Source organism: Martes martes (assembly GCF_963455335.1).
Source record: "Martes martes genome assembly, chromosome: 15".
NCBI lineage: Eukaryota > Metazoa > Chordata > Mammalia > Carnivora > Mustelidae > Martes > Martes martes.
The window spans coordinates 67,253,620-67,275,109 of NC_137903.1; the positions used below are offsets into that span (position 1 = coordinate 67,253,620).

Consider the following 21,490-nt stretch of genomic DNA (forward strand, 5'->3'; position numbering starts at 1 on the left):
TACACTGTTGGTGGGAATGCAAGCTGGTGCAGCCACTCTGGAAAGCAGCATGGAGGTTTCTAAAAATGTTGAAAATAGATCTACCCTATGACCCAGCAATTGCACTACTGGGTATTTACCCTAAAGATGCAAATGTAGTGATCCAAAGGGGCACGTGCACCCAAATGTTTACAGCAGCAATGCCACAATAGCCAAACTATGGAAAGATCCTTGATGTCCATCAACAGATGAATGGATAAAGAAGATGTGGTATGTATGTATGTATGTATGTGTGTGTATATATATGTGCCATATATATGATATGTGTATATATATATGGAATACCATGCAGCCATCAAAAGAAATGAACTCTAGGGGCGCCTGGGTTGCTCAGTGAGTTAAGCCTCTGCCTTTGGCTGAGGTCATCATCTCAGGGTCCTGGGATCAAGCCCCGCATCAGGCATTCTGCTCTGCCTGCTGCTCTGCCTACTTGTGATCTCTCTCCCCCTCTCTGTGTCAAATAAATAAACAAATAAAAATCTTTTTTAAAATAATAAATAAATAAATGAAATCTTGCCACTTCCAACGATGTGGATGGAACTAGAGGGTATTATGCTGAGCAAAATGAGTCAATCAGAGAAAGACAATTACATGATCTCTCTGATATGAGGAATTTGAGAGGCGGGGCAGGGGGCTTGAGGGGTAGGGAAGGAAAAAATGAAACAATAATGGGATCAGGAGGGAGACAAACCATAAGAGACTCTTAATCTCACAAAACAAACTAAGGGTTGCCTGTGGGAGGGAGGTAGGGAGAGGGTGATTGGGTTATAGACATTGGGGAGGGAATGTGCTATGGTGAGTGCTGTGAAGTGTGTAAGCCTGATGATTCACAGACCTGTACCCTTGGGGCTAATAATACATTATGTGTTAATTAAAAATTTTAAGAAAAAACTGTACGTTAAACAATCTAATACAGTATTCTCTTTCTGGAACCATGCTCAAGACTTAACGGAGAATAAATGCCAATCTTACAGCTGCTAGAAGTTGAACTGTATCCCCCAAAAGGATATGTTATAGCCTTAATCCCTGGTACTTTAGAGACTTTATTTGGAAACAGGGCCATTACAGATATAATTAGGTAGGCTGAAGCTACACTGGAGTAGAGTATACCCTCAATTCCGTACGCCTGGTGTCCTTATAAGAAGATGGTGTGAAGACTCAGGGAGAGAACAGCACATGATGATGAAGGCAGAGAATGGAGTTCTCCAGCTGGAAGCCAAGGGATGCCAAGGACACCAGAAACTTACAGAATGGCATGGAGCAGAATCTATCCTAGAACTTTAAAAGAACACGGTCCTCCTGAGACATTTCAGATTTCTATCCTCTGAACTGTGGGAGAATAAATCCTGTTGTTTTAAGGCACCCAATTTGTGGTAATTTCTTATGGAAGTCCTAGGAACCGAATACAGGGACTGGTACATCTGTATGCTTTCATAATTAGCATATATGCTATTATTTTGAAAAGTTTTATTTTGATTTTTTTAAAACAAAGTGAGAAAACTGCTTGGAAGACTTCTAAGATAATGGTTTGATTCCTCAATAAACATTAATAGTGAACGGCAGAGGGCGATGCAGCTCAGAATTTAGAGTTCAGAATGGAGAAACCAAACAGACTATCTTGTCCATTTCAGGCAATGGACAGTGAGTAGTGCTAGTCTCTCCACCAGTCCCACATTTTCACAAGGAAAAACATGAAAATTTGCTTGAAGAGTTAGGAAAGTTTATAATGTAAATTCTTTGATTTCTACATTCAAGTGATTATATAAGCTGAACTTAGATACTTCATGCGCAAACAGCCACCCTGGTCAGGCAGCCCCAGGACTTCTCTTCTCTCTTCCACTATACTGTTGCCTGGGCTCTCCCCATGTGTCTCCCGTCCTGCATCTCTTCCGATCTTCCTCTCCAGCACTGGCTGGAAAGTCTGTGGGGTCAGGTTAAGCAAGAAGGAAACTGGGAAAAAAGGAGGTCAAGACTGAGAATACAGATATATAGGCTTAAAGTGAATAAGGAACAACCTTCCTGCCCTGACACAAGATACTCAGCCAAAAGCCTCCTCCTTACAGAAACGTGAGGGGAACTGGCAAGGGGACTTGATAACAGGAAGTGGGGGTGGAAAAGAAAAGGGGAAAAGAAAGGATGTAAGGGGAGAACAAATAAGAGAAAGAGAAGCAAGAAGGAAAAGGTGAGCCCCTTCCTAAAGCTACTCCTGAGTTCCTTCCGAACTCCTTTTCAAAATTCCATCTTCCCCTTGGGTTAGTCCTTTCATATCACCTCTGCCCTAAAAATTACAACCAGTGTTTCAGAAAGGGAGGAACCCTTACACCCCTACCCCCACAGCTGCTGGATGGGGACGAGCACAGATACAAAGGAACTACCCGTATCTGCTGGCAAGTCCACAATGGGAAGAAAGGTTACTGTTACTTTAGGGAAGAAATATTTAACTCATTTTCCCACTGAAATCATTATATACAACTCTTAGGTCCTGAGTACTATTAATGCTACAATTTAGGGCCATTATGAATTAAATAAAATTTAAAGAACTAGTCTGAGAACAAAAGATACTATGTATAAATTGTTATAAGAAAATGAACTATTAATGCCCAATAAACTTCTTATAAATTTTTATAATACAGTATCTTTCGTAAATGGGATGCCAATTCAACACTAACTTTCTGAAATCAAAATAAATGTAAGTAAGTGCACATCAATCTGAGAACACTGATACACACACACAGTTACATATCACATCACTACAGGTTCCAACAGATTGGTGAAGCACAGGCCAACTGCGGGTGTACCAGACAATCTCACACAAATACAGAGCTAAGGAGTTAGATTTCTGACCTAAGGTAGAAAAGAATGAAAGGATTCTGAATGAATGAGTGGATGCCTTGACAACCAGTTATTACATAAAAAGGGGGGTTAGGCAGGAGACAGCTAGTTTCTAGAGGGAATAAGAGTAGGTAGGAGTCTAATGCCATGGTGGGGTGAAAAATAATTATGGGCTGTAAATAATCCCAGATCGAAAAAACAACAACAAATTACAACCCTTTTAGGTAAACCGATCCATAGATCCACATGAGATTTAGTAACAGCCAAATGAATAAAGAGCCACTGTTATGTGCTGTGAGACCATATTTTACCTGTGCCTCTGACTGTGTCATCTGCTCAGCTAACTGTAAACAAGAATGGAAGGAGAAAAGAATGTCTTCACACAAGCTGGCGATTACATCTCTGTGTTTCAGCTGATTTTTTATAACCGACTGGTGCTTAAGGCTCTGCCTAAAAGAATAAAAAGAAAAGAACACAATCACAAGGAACACATCAAGTAACACAGGTCCATAAAAATATGACTTGAAGTAACATGTAAAAATCACAATGTGTCGTATATATTAGACATGGCATAATTAAGACGTGCTGATGTTACCTCTGAAGCTGTCATGTTAGCTTATTAAGTGGCTACTTTTCTACTTCTCCTTATAAAAAAATTAGTTGAACTCTTACTAAAGTCCCAGGTATTCTGCTAGGCCCTGGGGATGGAAAAGTGAATGAAGACACAATCTCTGCTCTGTCTGCACGGAACTTCTGCTCTAGCACAAGAGAGAACATTAAATAATTTTAAGAATAATCAATTATAGGGGCGCCTGGGTGGCTCAGTTGGTTAGGCAACTGCCTTCGGCTCGGGTCATGATCCTGGAGTCCCAGGATTGAGTCCCGCATCGGGCTCCCTGCTCGGCAGGGAGTCTGCTTCTCCTGCTGACCTCTCTCCTCTCATGCTCTCTCTCTCTCTCTCTCTCAAATAAATGGACAAAATCTTAAAAAAAAAAAAAAAAAAAGAATAATCAATTACAGTTGTGATAAATGCTAAGGTAGGGAAGTCCAGGATGCTACAGTAGAGAGATTTAAAATAATGTATTCTCAGGGTAGGAATATCAAAGAACACGATCATGAGGCTAGAACGCTACAGCTGAGAACGGAAAGATGAGCAGGAGTCAGCAAGGTGTGGAGGAGCGTCCCAGGAAGAGGGAGAGTGATGAGAAGGCCCTGGGGTAGGAGAGTTTGGTATTTTGAGGAACTAGGAGCAGGGACAGAGCAGCAGACATGGGCTGGGGAAGAAGGCAGAGGCCAGAGAGGATTAGGTTGTAACCCATAGTAAAATGGGATGGATTTTAAGCAGTAGAGTGATATGATCTAATTGATATTTTCAAAAGATCAGACTGAACACTGGCTAGCAAATGAACTGAAAGAGGACAAGAGTAGAAGACACTCAAGGGTAAAGGCAGTGATGTGGCAATTCGCTGGGCTATGGGCCATGCAGAGTTCTTAGGATTTCCTATTGATAAACTCAATTAATTCTCACTATAAACCTACCAAGAGGGAGCGTGGTGGTTCAGCTGGTTAAGAGCTGAGTTGCCTTGAGTTAGCAGAGCAAAAGTAAAATTAAATCATGCATCCACCACACACACACACACACACACACACACACACACACACAGTCCACCTTCAACTTAGGTCATGATCTCGGGGTCCTGGGATCTGAGTCCCACATCAGGCTCCCTGTTCAGCAGGAAATCTGCTTCTCCCTCTCCCTCTGCCGCTTCCCCCTGTTTGTGCTCTCTCTCAAAAAAATAAATTAAAAAAAATAAATAAATTATACCCACCAAGAAAGCTCTATTTTAATTACTCCCATTTTCGGATGAGCAAATTAAGGTTCAGAGAAGATAACCAAATTGCCCAAGTGTTCAGGAAGAGTGATTTCAGAATAGATTCAAGCACATGCAGACTGGCTCTGGGTTGACACTTTTAGCCTCTCCACTATTACTTATGGGCAAGAATGATTTCCTGGCAGTGCAAGAAAAGCACCTAACACCTAAAAATATTATACTGACCTTTACTTTTTATGCATGTGTATAAAGCAGAGGGTCTTAGCCATTTTCTAATACCTCAAATCCACCTCCTCCCACCCCCAGGAATCTGATGAACATTATGGGCACTTTCCCTGGTAACCTTTCATAATGCTCTAGCTAAAATTACTTTATAAATGGAATTAAACTTGAACAACTCAAAGGCATATAATAAGGGGATTATATTCAGCTCTAATTACAACTATTAATTTATCTAAGCCTGGAAATAAAACACCTTGTGGGTTAAATAACAGCAGCAGTAGGCAATTTCAGAAGTACTAGTGGGAGGCAAACCATAAGAGACTCTTAACCCTAGGGAACAAACTGAGGGTTTGCTAGAGGGGAGGCGGGTGGAGGATGGGCTAAATGGGTGATGGGCATTAAGGAGGGCACTTGTTATGAGCATTGGGTGTCATGCAAGTGACAAATCACTAAATTCTACCTCTGAGATGAGTAATACACTATATGTTAACAGACTTGAATTTAAATAATATCTTGAAAAAGAAAAAAAGTATTAGTAACAAAGTAGAACTTTTTAAGTTTTAGATGTAGCAGATTAAAGAGGCCCAGTTTGGTTCGGGAGCTCCGTGTACAGTATCTGGATTAATCAAGACAGCAGTGTCAGTAAACGTTATTTATACACACCATACAAAATGTTTTAAATGCAATCTACAAAACTTATGAATAATTATGATTTTGGATATGGGAAATATATTACAAAAAATAAAAATAAAGAAAGAAACTTACTTAATTATAAATTTCCAAGTATTGGCATGAAACGCATGGTCCATACTGGAAATAACAGAGCAGATATCCAACAATGAATGAATAACTACAAAAAAAGATAATAGAACTCTTAGAGGACATTCAAATGCCATGCGGGGTGAGTTTCTCCTATATTTAAAACTACCTACTGATCCATTTTGACATCTGTTAAAGTAGATAATACAGTTAGAAAAAAAACTTTCAAAGTAATTTTTAAAAAAGTAAGTGTCATACTTTGGATTTATGGTTTTTACAAACTACAGAAAATTAATTTTTGATATTTACACCTACCTAAATAAAATTAAATGACCTAAATTAACTGAAATGTTCAGTAGAATAAAAGTTGTACCCTATTATAACTGAAATATTCTGTAGATATTCTAATCCAAAACGACAAAATAAGCTGCAAAGGAAATGCCAAACAAGGAATTAGAGCAAATTTTCGCAGTATTTATGAAAGGCTTCTACTCTTTCATTTTATTTGTAAAAATGGCCAGTGACTTGCCCTTCTGAATCCACAGTTCCACTCCACATTGCTCCGGGGCTTAGCTGTATGACATGCGTAGGTCAGTAGGATAACAATAACTATGAGGTCAGCAAAGAGCTAAAAGCTCCTGCACATTGGGGCTTGCCCTCTCCTGATGATGACCCTGAGGCTGTCGTCAGGTGACCGCACCCAGGCTAGTCTCCTGGATGATGTGCCACATGTGGCCAGCTCAGTGCTTCTGCCTCTGCCAACAGCCAGATGTGAATGTGGTTACTGCAAAAATGCGAACGAGCGAGCCAGTTGTACCACATGGACCAGAGAAAGCTGTCCCACCTGAGCCCAACCTAAACTGCTGACTCACAGAATCGTGGATAAATAAAGCAGTAATTGTTATAACCTAATAGATTTGGGGGTGGTTTTTTTACAGAGCAAGAGGTACCTGGTATACTGCACAAAGCCAACCTAATTCTTTATACAGAAGCTATCAATGAAATCTTTGTCCTTCTATATTACTGTTCTTCAAACTCTGGGTTATAATGCATTGCTGAGTGATAAAATTTTGAAGCAGCAATCAGCAATTCTTTAAAAATGCAACAGTATGACAGACTATGTTACATGTAAAACAGGTATTACTTTACATATAATAAATAAATGTGGTGTATACAGAACACATTCACAAACATACCCATACATATGCAACTATATATGCTCTGGAAAGAAATGCAAACTTCATTTCTTACTGAACTATGGTTTAAAAATTCTGAAAGCTCCTGCCTCAGAATCTGGACTACTTTAGAAAGTATAAAGTTGCATGACTTTTTTTGTTAATCACTGTGGAAAAATCACATATGGTGAATATTAACTGAATATACAAATTTATGTTAAGGTATCACATATCAATTTTATAAATTCTAAAATTTGGAAGATTAAAAATATGTCAGGTAGGACTTAAATTTTTTTATACATAATGAGTAAAATACCATGAAGCATTAGAAACAATGTTGGGTTCAATAATTAATGGATATATAGTTTAGTCAGCATATGTCACATATTAAGTAGGAAGTTTTCTCACTTACCTATTACCATATTCAAAATATCATCACTTTCATCTATTAAAGGGTCCATGCAAACCATATCCAGGAGTTCCATTAGCTGCTTTTGAAGACAATAGGCCTCCTTGAAAAGAGCCTGGAGAAGATCTGAAACTAGGTGTAAATGCCCAGAATAGACAGATTCACTATCCTGATCACAAATAAAAATGAGAGAATTAGCAAATCATAAAAATGCTCAAGAGCCAAATTTACTTTAACTCATTCCATCACTGCACATAACTTTAGTGCTTTCTCCTGAATTACATATTTACTCATTAAACAAAAGTTTAGTGACCATCCGTTATGTATCGTGTACTTCAAAAAACATAGACGTGTATAAAGCATGATCCTGACCTTGGAAATATAGAACTAAAAATGAGATACGTAACGTTCGGTCAGTACCTGACTTTTAACACCCTATCACCAAAGAGAAGCATTAGTTAAACCAGTGATGTGATTCACCCAATGAAGACCAGTATCAAAACTGCCGGTGACCCACAAATCCTATGCCAGCTTTTATGCTTTAAAGCTGCCTCAGGAAAGTAGACATGGACTACAAAAGGGCTGGTCTCCTTTTATAGGCACCTAATCATTAAGGAATTCACCTGATCCACCAATACCATGACAGAACAATTTCAGGATTCCTGTGACTCAACAGAAATCTGTGTCTCTTCTTTCTTTATAGAAAGGAAAAACAATAAAACAACAACAAAAAAACCCCCACAAAAGCCCATTTTTAATCACTTCCTTATAACCACTTATTTTCAAACAAATATTTACATACAGGCACACCTCAGAAATATTTCAGGTTCAACTGCACACTACTGCAATAAAATGAGTTAAATAAAGTTTGTTTTCCCAGTGCATATAAAAGTTATGTTTATATTCCTCTGCAGTTTAAGTGTGCAAAAGCATTATGTTGAAAAAAAGTGTATATACCCTAACTAAAAAATATTTATTGCTAAAAAATACTAGCCAGCATCTGAGCTTTCAGCTAGTCATAATCACTGATCACAGATCACCATGACGAATAATGAAAATGTTCGAAATATTTCCAAAATTACCAGAATATGACGAAGAGACATGAAGTAAACAAATGTTATTGGAAAAAATGGCACCAACAGACTTGCTGGACACAGGGTTGCCACAAGCTTACAACTTGTAAAAAAACAGTGTCTGCAGAGTGCAATAAAACTAAGTATGCCTGTACGTGGTTCTTTGTGCTATGGAAAAGTCTACTCCAGTAATACAGGCTAACATGTAAAATCTTATGTCCAACACTATTTTCCTCAGCCCTTTTGCCTGTGGGTTTCAGGCCATTTAAAGTATACTTAAACTCATACTCACCTTACAATGTACAAATGTACTTTTGATTACATGTAGGATGGAGGAGGGAAGACTATGAATGTTTTCTAGAATGATGGAGTCCTGGGTGGCACAGACATGCTGAACACATCCTGTAAGAGCTGCTAAGAGCTGCACCATTGTCTGGAAATAAGGAGAGAATTTCATTCACACTATGTTTTTGTTCACAAACATAAAAACTATCAGACATGCTGGGTACTAGGAATACAGCAGTGAGCAAAATGGATGCTGTATTCCTCCTTCACTGAACTTTAGTCTATCAGAACTACAAATATTAGAAAAACTGGCCAGCCATTTAGTTTTTTAAAAAAGTCAGAATCCTAACCCACACATCAAAGCATAGGGCAGGTGTTCTACGTACAAGTTTTGAAATTATAGGTAGGGCAAGCTATCTTCATCACTTGTCTTATGTAAGTTTGGTGTTTACTCAGCATGAAACTGTATAAAAAAATACAAAATTTATTTTTTTGCATTCATATCTTTAAGTCTATAAATTTAATTCTAGCAGTGGGCCACTACATAAAGGATATATAGCTAATTAATATCAGTATAAAAATTCTTACACTGTTCATGGTCTTCCCCCATACCCTTTCTAATAAATTTGACATACCTGTAAAATATTCCTTAGAGTGGTCTGGATTTCTAAATTATGGCTTGACAGTCCTCTGGCTTGACTGGTTAACTCGTACATCATGTCATCAAATAATTTCACAGTCTGTGAAAAGCAAGCATGTTAAAAGAGGAGTAACAGAAAACAAAAGAGAGGGAAGACATATCTTTAAAGAAAAAAAAATCACTTTTTTTTATTAGTAATAGCCACACGATATTATCTAGCTTAACACCTGCACTTAATAAACAATGCATATGTTTTTATATAAAGTAGTCACATAACACAATCTTTTAAAAGCTTCAGACAGAAACTGATTTGTTTTCCATTTCTGTGGTTTGAATCTATTTAATAATATCCATGTAAAAATCGCCCAAAGTTCATTTTTTTGGTGCTATAACAAAGGTGAGTGCTACTCTAAACAATAAAAGTTGATAGTCTTAACCAATCGACGTTCACATGAGTATTTGTAAGGGTATTTTCTGGGGGTGATGATGAATTTGTGTTGAATTACCTACTCACTTGCATTCTAACCAGTTTCCCATTTTGATCAACTAAAAATACCATTCCTGGGTTAGAGGTACTATATGTGACCTTAGAACTAAGTTTTTTGTTTTTCGGGGTTTTTTTTTAATGCTACATTAGTCACCATACAGTACATCATTAGCTTTTGACAAACTGTTCCAAGATTCATTGTTTACCTATAACACCCAATGCTCCATGCAATACGTGCCCTCCTTAATACCCACCACAGGGCCAACCCATCCCCCACTCCCTCCCTTCTAAAACCCTCAGTTTGTTTCTCAGAGTCCACCGTGTCTCATAAGAACTAAGTTTCTTTTTTTGGTCTGTGAAGTTAGCTACCCTAAGATCTCAATACTCAGATTTTTCTAAACAATTTAAATGGCCTGAACGCTGCGAGAATAACAACACAATGTAATTAAATAGGACACTTTTTCCCAAAGGCAAGCTAACACTCAACATCCTTATTTTAATCTATGTAACAGCTGGATCTTCTTCTGGTAGTCAAGAACAAATTCTAAGAAACTTTTAGATAGAGAACAGTAGAATGAATGTGAGTAATAGAAATTCTGATGATTATCTGCTTCAAAGTTAAACTTGGAAATCATTTAAAAAAATGTTTTACTTTTGGCACCAAAATACCTTTAATTCCTTCAATTAAAAAAATGCCTGTGCTTTTCAGAGAAAAAGTATACTATATATATCTAAAACGTAATAGGAAATAGAGTAAAAGGTAATAACATAGTTGGTGAACTTAATGTCTTTTCTTGGTTATTTGATTTTACCAACATTCCAGCCTTTTTTTTTTATTCTAAGACTTCTTCAATAAAATTTGGCTCCAGGGGAGCCTAGATGGTTCAGTCAGTTGAATGTCAAAGTCTTGGTTTCAGCTCAGGTCCTGGTCTCAGGGTTGTGAGATCAAGCCCTGCATAGGTCTCCGCACTCCCCCAGGGAATCTGCTTGGGATTCTCTCTCCTTCTCCCTGTGCTCCTCCCCCATGCTCTCTCCTGCCTTCTCTCTCTAAAATAAACATATAAATCTTTTTTAAAAATTGGATCCATTTTTCTAGACAACAAAATTTAACAATTATTAATAAACTCTACAGAGAAGATCTTAGCTAACTTCATCACTCATCCCAAATATTTATTGAATTGTTTTAAAATACAGAAGCACTTAAAATTACCTACAAATAACATAAATTCAATTAAAGGATCTATGCTACTTAAAATTAGAATAGTTTTTAATCACCTAATGATCACACTAACACCATTATGTTCTCACCTGAGATCTATTTCTTACTAAATTATTTGTATATCAAATATGTCTGATACATTAAAAAAAAAAGGAGCCAAAGTTAAGAATAAATGATTTAAAACTGAGAATAGATATAAACAGCCTTATAACACGTAGACTGATTAAGACGGTAACAGTACGACACCTTTGGCAGCACTCGTGAGAAGAAAGTCTCTTCCAGTGTCAGGTGGTTCATATGAGGTAAAAACATTTCCACAATAATTTTCAGAATTTCTACAAAGCAAAATAGTAACATATTTCTAAGTTACGTGGGCCAACAAAGATCACCGCCCCTTTCCCAAATGCAAGAATATGTAAGTACTATCAATCTGAAGGTTTGTAGTTTCAAAAATGCCATTTTCTATGTAGGAAAACTATGTTTATTAAAAGATTTTATTGGAACATGTGGGTGGCTCAGTCAGTTGGGTGTCTGCCTTTGGCTCAGGTCATGATCCTGGAACCCTGGGATCGAGCCCAGCATCCGGCTCCCTGCTCAGAGGGGAGCCTGCTTCTCTCCCTGTCTGCCACTCCCCCTGCTTGTGTGCTCTCTCTCTCTGACAAATAAGTAAATAATCTTTTTAAAAAATTTATTTATTTCACACACACACACACACACACACACACACACACACGAGTGGGGTGGGGGGGAGGAGAGGGAGAGGAAGAGAAAGAAGCAGACTCCTTGTTGAGCAAGGAGCCTGACACAGGACTCAATTCCAGGACCTGGAGATTATGACCTGAGCCAAAGGCAAACACTTAACCGACTGAGCCACCCAGGCACCCCTATGTAAATAAACTATTAAGTATCTAAAATAATAACAAGAAAACAAAAACTCAAAAAAAAAATCTGTATGTCCAGCCTTTGCGGACTACTTAAAGGATGTGGGTACATCTACTGAATAGAATTTGCTATCATTAAAATCACTATTAGAGATCATTTAAAACCATGAAAAAATATTCACAATACTTTAAGGTTAAATGATCAAGCTTCCAAAATAATATAATCCCAATCTCAATATACACATGTATATACAAAGAATAACAGCCTAGCAAGAATGTACAGAATCAAGATGAAAATGTTCTATACCAAAATCTTAACCATTTCAGATTAACGGATATTTCATTATCTTTTCTGATTTTCTGCATGTTTTAAATTTTCTACAATGAATATGTATAAATATTCACTGTAGAAATATATATACTCAGGATTAAAAAAAAAATTACTTAAAAAAACTAGACCCAACAGGCAACACAGATTGAAAATCATAAATATCCACAACCAAAGTGAAGTGTAAAAAGCATAAGCTAACTCAAAATATGAGTAAACTGTGTAGTCTGGTCTTTGATTCACCTCTTCTCCTAACTAAATAAGTAAATAAATAAGCCAAGTAAGATTAAAGAACACAGACAAGATGAGAAAGTCAACCTGAAAGCAGACTGCAAATTAGGTTTTATGTGAGTCTAACCAGTTTAACAACCAACATTTAAAATTTCAATGTGCTCATATGGACATTATCAACAGTTCAGGCACCCATCCGAAATAAAATTTAAAACTTTAAGTACTACTTGAAGGAATTTGGTCATTTTAAGCCACTGAAATTTAGAGGCTGTAACACTAACTACTAGAATACATTTAAAGGGAGTATGGGAGCACCTGTGTGTTAAAGCCTCTGCCTTTGGCTCAGGTCATGATCCCAGGGTCCTGGAATGGAGCCCCGAATCAGGCTCTCTGCTCGGCGGGGAGCCTGCTTCCCCCCCCCCCCACACTCTCTCTGCCCACCTCTCTGCCTACCTGTGATCTCTGTCAAATAAATAAAATCTTTAAAGGGAGTATGAAATTGTACTGAGATATATAGGACTCAGTCTTTAATGGCATCTAAATAAACCATTAAAATAATTTTACTTACGAATATGCTCAATCCAATTGTCAGAATGCTGATACATAGAGTAAAAAATTAAGGAAGGTAACAGTATCACAGTAATAGGATATTCACTGCTAAGAATAAATCTAAAGCAGCCTTCTTGAATGATCAGTAAGAAACTGCAATTAAATTCAAATTACTGGCTTAATTTTACTTTTAAAAATTTAATGTTCTTAGGTAAATAAACTATAATATAATGAAAATACTTCAAGGAAATACTTTCAAAACTGAGCAGGGGATAAAATTTTCTTTTCAAACTATGTGTAGTTGACATGCTTTTGACAGGAAAACAGTACTATAACCACCCACGGATTTCTGGTTTCTGAAACAGAAAAGGAATTTCTTCCTCCTCTGAACCTCTCCGGTATTTTATTTGCACCTGTATTAAGTCACTCAACACTTTCTTCTTTTCATGTTACTGCGTGACTCTTAAAAAGCTTGACAGACTGAAATTCTCCTGCACATAGCAGACACTTATAAATCTGACAGTAAGTTTTCCTACGTCCATTACAAGTTGCGGTAATCCCACTATGAACTGTACACTTGTATACCATTAAGAATTATTAGAAATTCTTCTTGTAAAATAAATATTAAAGGATGTGTCAACAAGAAAAATGAACAGATTATAACTCCAGAACACTAATACAAGAACTGATCCTTCTGACATCTTACTTTGCACATATTAATTTTACAGCAGCAATCAAAATGAGGTAGTCATTAACTCGTTTTAGTTCAAGAGGGTTGAATTTGTCTTACAGAAAAATTTCAGCAAAGGTCAAAAAAACCCTAGCCCCTTCCAAAATTAAACCTAATTTATGATTATGCAGACATGCAGGTAAAGACTGGAAAAGAATATGTAAAAGGCAAAATATGAAAATAATATTTGTGTGATGTGACTGTAATTAAAAACTTATCCTTCTTGAAAACTGGCGGGTCGGGGCGCCTGGGTGCCTCCGTGGTTAAGTGTCTGCCTTTGGCTCTGCTCACGGTCCCAGGGAGCTGGGATCGAGCCCTGCTCTGCGGGGAGCCTGCTTCTCCCTCTCCCACTGCCCCTGCTTGTGTTCCCTCTCTCGCTGTCTCTCTCTGTCAAATAAACAAATAAAATCTTAGGGGAAAAAAAAAAACCAGACAGACAAAAGAAAAGACTGGGGGAAGAAGAGGTTTAGGTTGTCCTGCAGGTGAAGTCAGATGCAGAACCGAGCGGGAACGCGGACTTGCAGTTACTGAAAGCCCCTCGGCCTGAAGCGCAGAGAGGACCCGCGCTCCGCCCCGTGTGGCCTGGACCACTGCCCAGCAGGTTCGAGCGGGCGGACGGCTACGCGCTTTCCCGGTCACAGCCGTCGAGGACCGCGGTTCTGAACCTGCACGACGACTAAGAAACGCTTCTGCAGCTCAGCGGGGCCGCGCCCACGCGACGCGAGAACGTGTCCCCGAGGCGGCGCGCGCGTCTGCCCGCGGCTGTGAGCCCTCCGAGGCTCCCCGGGCTGAAGGTCGTTCTTCCCTCACCCGCAGCTTCGTGCTGAGGGCGGGCCCCCGGCGGCCGGAGGGCTGGCTTCCAGGCGCCCACAGCGAGACTAACCGGGCGGCTTCGGGCGGCCGAGGCGGCCAGTCCCCCCCCCGGACGCAGCAGGCGAGCCACCTGCGCGGCAGCAGCTCCTCCTCCGCAGCCACGACGGGAAGGGGCCCCGGGAAGAGGGCGGCGCGCGCGTTCCCAGGGCCGCTCACGCCGCCCGCGCCAGGCACGTCTGCAGCGCTGCGGGGCCCGCACGGTCGCAGCGTCCTGGCGGCCAGCGCTCGGCCGTCTCCGCCTCAGCAGCGGGCAGGGCCCGTGTGCCCCTCACTCGGCGGACCGGTCAGGCCCGGGTAGCCGTCCCCCGCGCTGCCCCGGCGAACGCGTCCGCCCTGGCCGCGCGTGCCGGGCACAGAGGACTCAGCCGCACAAGGAATGGAGAAGCCACAGGCTCGGCCCCCCGTCGGGCGGCCACCGGCGCGAACCCGCCCGCGCTCCCGGCGCCCTCCTCGGCCTCGGCGGCTCCTCCGCCCACCCGCGACCCAGCGAGGGTTCAGACCTCAGAAGCGTGGCCCGCCCGGCCGCCAGCGCACCGCGGCCGGAGCGAAGCCGCGAGGCCTCCCGCTCCTCCTCCGTGAGGGCGAGGGCCCGGGAAGGATATGAGGAGCCGCGGCAGGACGGACGGCAGCTCCCGGCGGCACAGCTCCCCGGGCCAGCTCCTCAGCTCCTCCAGCCGCACCGCGCTCGCCGGCGCCGCGCGTCCCTCCGACATGCCTAGCCCGCGCAGCTTCGAGCCGGCCCGCCACCGCCCAGACCGGAAGCTCCCGGCAGGCCTTGCGAACTCTCGCGGGCGCCGGGACCCTAGAGAGGAGGCGGGCGGCGCTTCCGGGGCGCTCGAGCCGCGCCTGTTTGGCCCGCGGAGGACTCGCCTCACCGGTGCGCGCTCCGCTTCCCGAGGCAGGGCCCCGCGGGGCGCGCGGACTATCCGCGCCGGGTGCCGAGACCTTCCCGGGCCGCGGGCGTTCTCAGGGCCGGGTCGCTCACACGCTGCCCGGACGCGCTTTGGGGGGAGCAGGCGGAAGCCCCCAGACTTGCTACCGCCTGTTCCCTGCGACTTCTGGGCTCCCGGGCGACCTGGGACTTGAGGCCAGAAACGAATCCGAGCCCCGGGGCGCGGGGGGCGCGGGGGGCGCGGGGGGCGTGGGTAGAAACAGGCACGTGTCCACCCACTTCCCCGTGCGACCCCCGGGTAGGTCCGCTGTCCCGACGTGACGACGCCGCCGGCCGGGGCTGGGCTGGAGCGGCCTGTGCCGCCCGCGGGCTCGGCGAAGTGGCTCCGCGTGCGACTCTCCGGTCGGGCCGCGTTTTGTTTCCCCGGAGCCAAACCGGCCTTCGCGGGCGGCTCCCGAGTCCTCCCGCTGCGGGTCTTCGCCGGGCGTGGCCAAGGTCCCGGGCGGCGGACGCGCCGCGGAGCGCACACGCGCGGGGTCCAAGGGGCTCCGCTGCCTGAAGCGCCGGCGGCCCGAAGTGAACAGATCCCGGCCGCTCCCGGAGGCCGAGGCGTCGCGGCGAGACCACGGCGGTGAGGACGAGGTCGGGCTTGTCTTTCCCGCTCGGCCGTTGTGGGCTTTCGTGTTTGTCCGAGTTGTCGTCCTGTTGCGCTCTCGTCTGTGTGAAGCCTGAGGGGTGTGTTTCCTCTTGACATCCCTAACCCTTCACCGCTTTTACAGAAAAGCAGCTGTATGGGGGGGGGGGGGGGGCTGTGTAATGTTACGTTTTTGTGAAATATGTCATTTTACCTTTTTTTAAAAAAACTTATTTTATTTTTAAATAAGCTCCGTGCTCGATGTGGGTCTTGAACTCCAAGATCCAGAGTCACATGCTCGACCAACTGGCCCCGCCAGGTGCCCCTCATTTTACTTTTTAGTAACAATTTTCTTTTTTTTTTCTTCAGAGCTAATTTGGAAGAAGAGAGAAGACCTCTAAAAAGGCTTGTGGAAGCATCTCTCAGTCTGTGGAACTGTGTGTAAGCAGCGAAGGAAAAATTGATCCCCAACAAAACTAACAAAAATTGAAGCAGGTTTATGTGTGTGTCATCAGTTCTACTCAGAAGTTGAAGAATCCTCCTTTCAATTGAAGGACTGTGTGCCTTTCTTGAGAGGATGACTTTTCAGTTTAATTTTACTGTAGAAAACCATCTGGAAAATGAATCCATACCCCTTGGAGATGGAGCTTTGGCCCTGGATTCCTCCAAAGAGTCTTCGGTCTCAGAAAGTAAAAAAGGTCGACGTAGGGACAGAAAACGTTCTACAGAACAGCTTGAGTGGCGTCAGGATCATTTGTTGGAGCATAAGCCAGTGGGCCGTGCAGCTCCCTCTCCAGACACAGACAGCTCTGTCAGTGCAGCAAACGGCTCACGTAACCTGGAGCCACATGGAAAACATCCCTGTGTGAGAGTGGCCAAAGAGCATCCTATGCCTGACGATGTAACGAAAGTGCTAGAAAACAAAGTCGTGGACACATTACCAGGTCCCCAACATGTTAATGTATCCGTCGTGAAAACCATCTTGTTGAAAGAAAACGTCGCTGGAGAAAACATAGTGTCGCAAAGCATTTCTTCTCACTCTGATCTGATTTCAGGGGTTTATGAAGGAGGCTTAAAAATCTGGGAATGTACCTTTGACCTACTGGCTTATTTCACAAAGGCCCAGGTAAAATTTGCTGGGAAGAAAGTGTTGGATCTTGGCTGTGGATCCGGGTTGCTGGGTATAGCGGCATTCAAGGGAGGGGCCCGAGAAATTCATTTTCAAGATTATAACAGTACGGTGATTGATGAAGTAACCTTACCTAATGTAGTGGCTAACTTCTGTGTGGAAGATGAAGGAAATGACGTAAACGAACCCGATACGAAACGACGCAGGAAATCAAAAATAGCACAAGAATTAGGTAAATGCCGGTTCTTTTCAGGGGAGTGGTCTGAGTTTTGTAAGCTTGTACTAAGTAGTGAAAACTTCTTTGAAAAATATGATCTCATTCTCACCTCAGAAACCATTTACAATCCAGATTATTACAGTAATTTGCACCAGACATTCCTTGGATTGTTAGATAAGAATGGACGGGTGCTTTTAGCAAGCAAAGCACATTATTTTGGTGTAGGTGGAGGCACTTACCTCTTTCAGAAGTTCGTAGAAGAAAGGAATGTATTTGAGACCAGAACGCTTGAAATAATTGATGAAGGACTAAAGAGATTCCTAATTGAAATGACTTTTAAGTAACCGATTTATTGTCCACCGAGTGTCCTAAGTGAAATAAACAGCATAGCCAAAAACTTGTTTCGAATATTTGATTTCTGCTTTGCTATTATTTTTTTAATTATGATGTTTGTTTGTTTATCCAAGTCATATACCAGCTATATTAATAACATGTACTTGCTAGGGAAGACTGAATAAATAGTGTCCTGAGCATTTGATGAGATCTAGGAGATTATTTTGTGGGAACGTTTCCTGTTCTCTATTTTATTTGGCCTTTCTACCACCTTTGACATTACATAAATTTGTTCTCAGGGAAACTTAACACTTCTTTCTTTCTTTCTTTTTTTTTAAAGATGTTATGTATTTATTTGACAGAGAAAGTGAGCATAAGCAGGGTGAGCGGCAGAGGGAGAGGGAGAAGCAGGCTCCCTGTGGAGCAGCGAGCCCGATGTGGGGCTCTATACCAGGACCCTGGGATCATGACCTGAGCTGAAGGCAGATGCTCAACCGACTGAGCCACCCAGGTGCCCCAGCACTTGGTATTTTTAGTTTGAACTTCTTCCCAGTTTTCTTTAGTTCCTGTTTACATGAAGTGCCTGTGGTCAGATGACCATGCCATTAATTCTAAGGCCATACAGATGTATCACTAAATGGAACAAACCTAAATACTAGAGTGAACACCTTAGGTAACTAGGAAGAAGTTTTTTATTTTTGTATTCATTTATCTCCTATAAGAATAAGAATTCTGAGCACTTGAATTCACACTGAGATGGGAGAAATAAAGGGGAATCATGATAGTATAAAAGTTACGTAGAAAACCCAATAAAAAATAAACACTAAAGAAAACCCCACCCATTGATAACCTAAATTTTCACCTCAAGACACCAAAAAAAGACAAGCAAACTAAACCCAACAGAGGCAGAAAGAAGGAAATAAAGATTAAAGCGGAGATCACCAAATAGAGAATAGAGGAACAATAGATAAAATTCAACAAAACCCAAAGTGGGGTCTTTGAAAAGATCAACACACTTGCCAAATCTTCAGCTAGACCAATCAAGAAAAAGTATCAAATTATTAAAATCAGTACTGAAAGAGGGAGTATTACTAGTGACCTCACAGAAATGAAACAGCTTTTAAGGAAATTACACAAGATTGAACACAGTGAAAAGACACTGTGTTCAGGGGCTGGGAGACAGTATTGTTAATTCCGCAAATTGATCAGCAGATTGACCAGTCCCTAAGAAACCCTCAGGTCACTCACACACCAACATTTGTTATCTCTTGTCTCTTTCATGGTAATCATTCTGTGGGCTCCCATGCACTTGCAAATTACCTTTTACAACCTTAAAAGACACAAAAGCCAAGTGTTGAACTATGTTGAACTTAGAATTAAGCCTTTGGATCTCTGTATCTCAGTGCGGAAGCCAGATTTTGAAAATTAAACTTTTTAATTTTTCTAAAAAAGATTTTATTTATTTATTTGAGAGAGAGAGAGGGAGAAACAGACTCCCTGCTAAGCAGGGAGCCCAATGTGGAGCTTGATCCCAGGATCCTGAGATCATGACCAGAGCTAAAGGCAGACACTTAATGAACTGAGCCACCCAGGTGCCCCTAAACTTTTTAAATTTGATAACTATGTATTCGTATGGGAGAGTATATGTGAAAAATAATACAAAGAGATTTTGTATTCCCAATGGTGACATCTTACAAAACTGGTACAGTATTACAACTAGAAAATTGACATTGATATTGTCAAAATAGAAGAGTTTCATCAACACAGAGGTTCCTCCATTGTCCTCTTTTTTTTTTTTTTTTTTTGGCTACACCCACTTTCCTCTCTGGTTCCTTCCTTTCCTAACCCCCTGGAAACTATAGCCCTGTTCATCTCTATAATTTGTCATTTAAAGCATGTCATACACAGGTGCCCCCATGGCACAGTCAGTTAAGCATCCAACTTTCGGTTTTAGCTTAGGTCGTGATTTCAGGGTCTTGGTCTCAGGGTAGAGAGATCAAGCCACCGGTCGGGTTCCACTCCCTGCAGAGTCTGCCAAAGACCCTCTCCTTCTCCACCCCAGCACCCCCATCCCGCTCTCTCCTCTCTTGCTCTCTCTCTAAAGTAAATCCTTAAAACATCCTTTAAAAAATAAATAAAAATTAAAAATGTCATACAAAGAGAACCTCACAGTATGTCACCTTCTGGAATTAGCTTTATTTTGGTTAACATAATCTAATAATCTAATGTTATTGCATTAATCAATAGGTTGTTCTTTTTTCTCTTTTTGTTGTTGGATAGTGTTAAAAAAAAAAAAAAGACAAAACTTTTGGTGCTTATTATTAGCCCCTGTAGCCAAGGAGTAGGAGACCCTAGGGAAAAAGAATAGCCAAGGAAAATCCCAAATTCTGTGGAGCATAGACTCCTTACTAGTTAAATAAGAAAGAGGACAGAAAAAGGTTTTGATCTTGTTTTTTTAAAGATTTTATTTTTATCATTTATTTGATAGATCACAAGTAGGCAGAGAGGCAGGCAGAGAGAAGGAGGGAAGCAGGCTCCCTGCTGAGCAGGGAGCCCGATGCAGGGGCTCGATCCTAGGATCCCCGGGATCATGACCTGAGCCAAAGGCACTTAACAGACTGAACCGCCCAGGAGCCCCATCACAATTATTTCTTAGCACAGCACCCTTATATTATTCTGAAATGGAAGTCATAGTTAAAGAAACTAATTACACCCAGCATCAATTATATTGGGGGCGCCTGGGTGGCTCAGTCTGACTTTGGCTCACATCATGATCTCAGGTGCTGGAAGCCTTGAGCCCTGCGTTGGGCTCCCTGCCCAGTAGGGAGTCTCTGTTTCTTTCTGACCCTCCCCCCGACTCGTGTGCACTTTCTCTTTCTCTCAAATAAATAAAATCTTTAAAAAAATTATATTGTATGTAAATCCCTAATGTATACGTAATCATATATGTCATATACATGATATACATATTTATATTAAACTATAACGAAGAAAGTCACAAATAATTTTTATCTCATCAAGTCAGTGTAGACGTGTAGCGATAGAGAAGACATGTCGTGGTCAGATACTTATACCTGGGCTACCATTCCTCTCCCTCTCTCCTCTCTCTCTCCCGCTCTCTTCCTCTCTCTCTCCATCTCTCTCCCCCTCTCCCCCCCTCTCTCCGTCTCTCTCCGTCTCTCTCCCTCTCTCTCTGCCTCTCCCACCCCTCCCCCTATTCTCTCTCTCTCTCTGGATTAGATGAATAAATCTTAAAAAAAAAAAAAATAGGCCCATCATCTACATCATCTATAGAGTAGGTTGTCAAAGGTTGTGCTTTCTCAAGATTAATACCCTATTGGAAAGAAACTATGTAAAAATTACAACAATAACAAACAGCTTGGTAGCCCAACTATTACTAAAGACAAGAGGGTATTTTACTCCCCCGCCCCTGCCAAGAACAGGATACGTGGCCAATAAAGTTACGATCTCCAAAACAGGTGATGAAGAGGATGCTGCAGGTATCCTTTTCCATGGTGTCCACCGAAGGAGTGGGGAAAGGTGGGAAGGCTGGCCTTTCGGGGACATCTATCTTAGGCCTTTGCAGTAGAATCAGAAGTACTGGGTCAGGGAACCCCAGATGCCTCAGCCACACTGCTGCTGGACTGTGTGGTGACTTTGTGCAAAGAAAAGGAAGTTCCGTCCTCCGGGCAGAGTCAGCCCCGCGTGCGGCAGCGTGATG

At 41.9% G+C, this 21,490-nt stretch overlaps 2 protein-coding genes across 7 annotated transcripts in view; one reads left to right on the plus strand and one right to left on the minus strand.

Moving 5' to 3' along the window:
• Positions 1 to 15,277, minus strand: part of FIRRM (FIGNL1 interacting regulator of recombination and mitosis) — a gene marked incomplete at both ends in the record, with an annotated part of 50,788 nt that extends 35,511 nt beyond the window's left edge. Inside the window, 6 exons of one of the 3 annotated variants that reach the window (XM_080824101.1) lie at positions 3,183 to 3,321; positions 5,691 to 5,775; positions 7,272 to 7,437; positions 8,634 to 8,774; positions 9,262 to 9,366; positions 11,219 to 11,302. In XM_080824101.1, the coding sequence (XP_080680227.1) occupies positions 3,183 to 3,321; positions 5,691 to 5,775; positions 7,272 to 7,437; positions 8,634 to 8,774; positions 9,262 to 9,366; positions 11,219 to 11,284 (702 nt within the window). Of the gene's footprint in view, positions 1 to 3,182; positions 3,322 to 5,690; positions 5,776 to 7,271; positions 7,438 to 8,633; positions 8,775 to 9,261; positions 9,367 to 11,218; positions 11,308 to 12,980; positions 13,021 to 15,166 lie in introns of those variants that run through there. The other 2 variants (XM_080824102.1, XR_013967990.1) reach the window with 2 other exon arrangements.
• Positions 15,278 to 15,368: 91 nt separating this feature from the next.
• Positions 15,369 to 17,969, plus strand: METTL18 (methyltransferase 18, RPL3 N3(tau)-histidine). Of its 4 annotated transcripts, none has more exons than XM_080824628.1 (2): positions 15,369 to 16,098; positions 16,460 to 17,969. In XM_080824628.1, the coding sequence occupies exon 2, from the start codon at positions 16,668 to 16,670 to the stop codon at positions 17,778 to 17,780; it is 1,113 nt and encodes a 370-aa protein (XP_080680754.1). In that variant the 5' UTR covers positions 15,369 to 16,098; positions 16,460 to 16,667; the 3' UTR covers positions 17,781 to 17,969. The 4 variants fall into 4 exon arrangements, with proteins under 4 accessions (XP_080680754.1, XP_080680755.1, XP_080680757.1 ...); XM_080824629.1 differs by having other exon boundaries at positions 15,369 to 16,087; XM_080824631.1 differs by having other exon boundaries at positions 15,369 to 15,441.
• Positions 17,970 to 21,490: the final 3,521 nt, after the last annotated feature.

Excerpts from the sequence above, each read along its gene's own strand:
- METTL18 (XM_080824628.1), top strand. The coding sequence starts at position 16,668 with ATGACTTTTCAGTTTAATTTTACTGTAGAAAACCATCTGGAAAATGAA.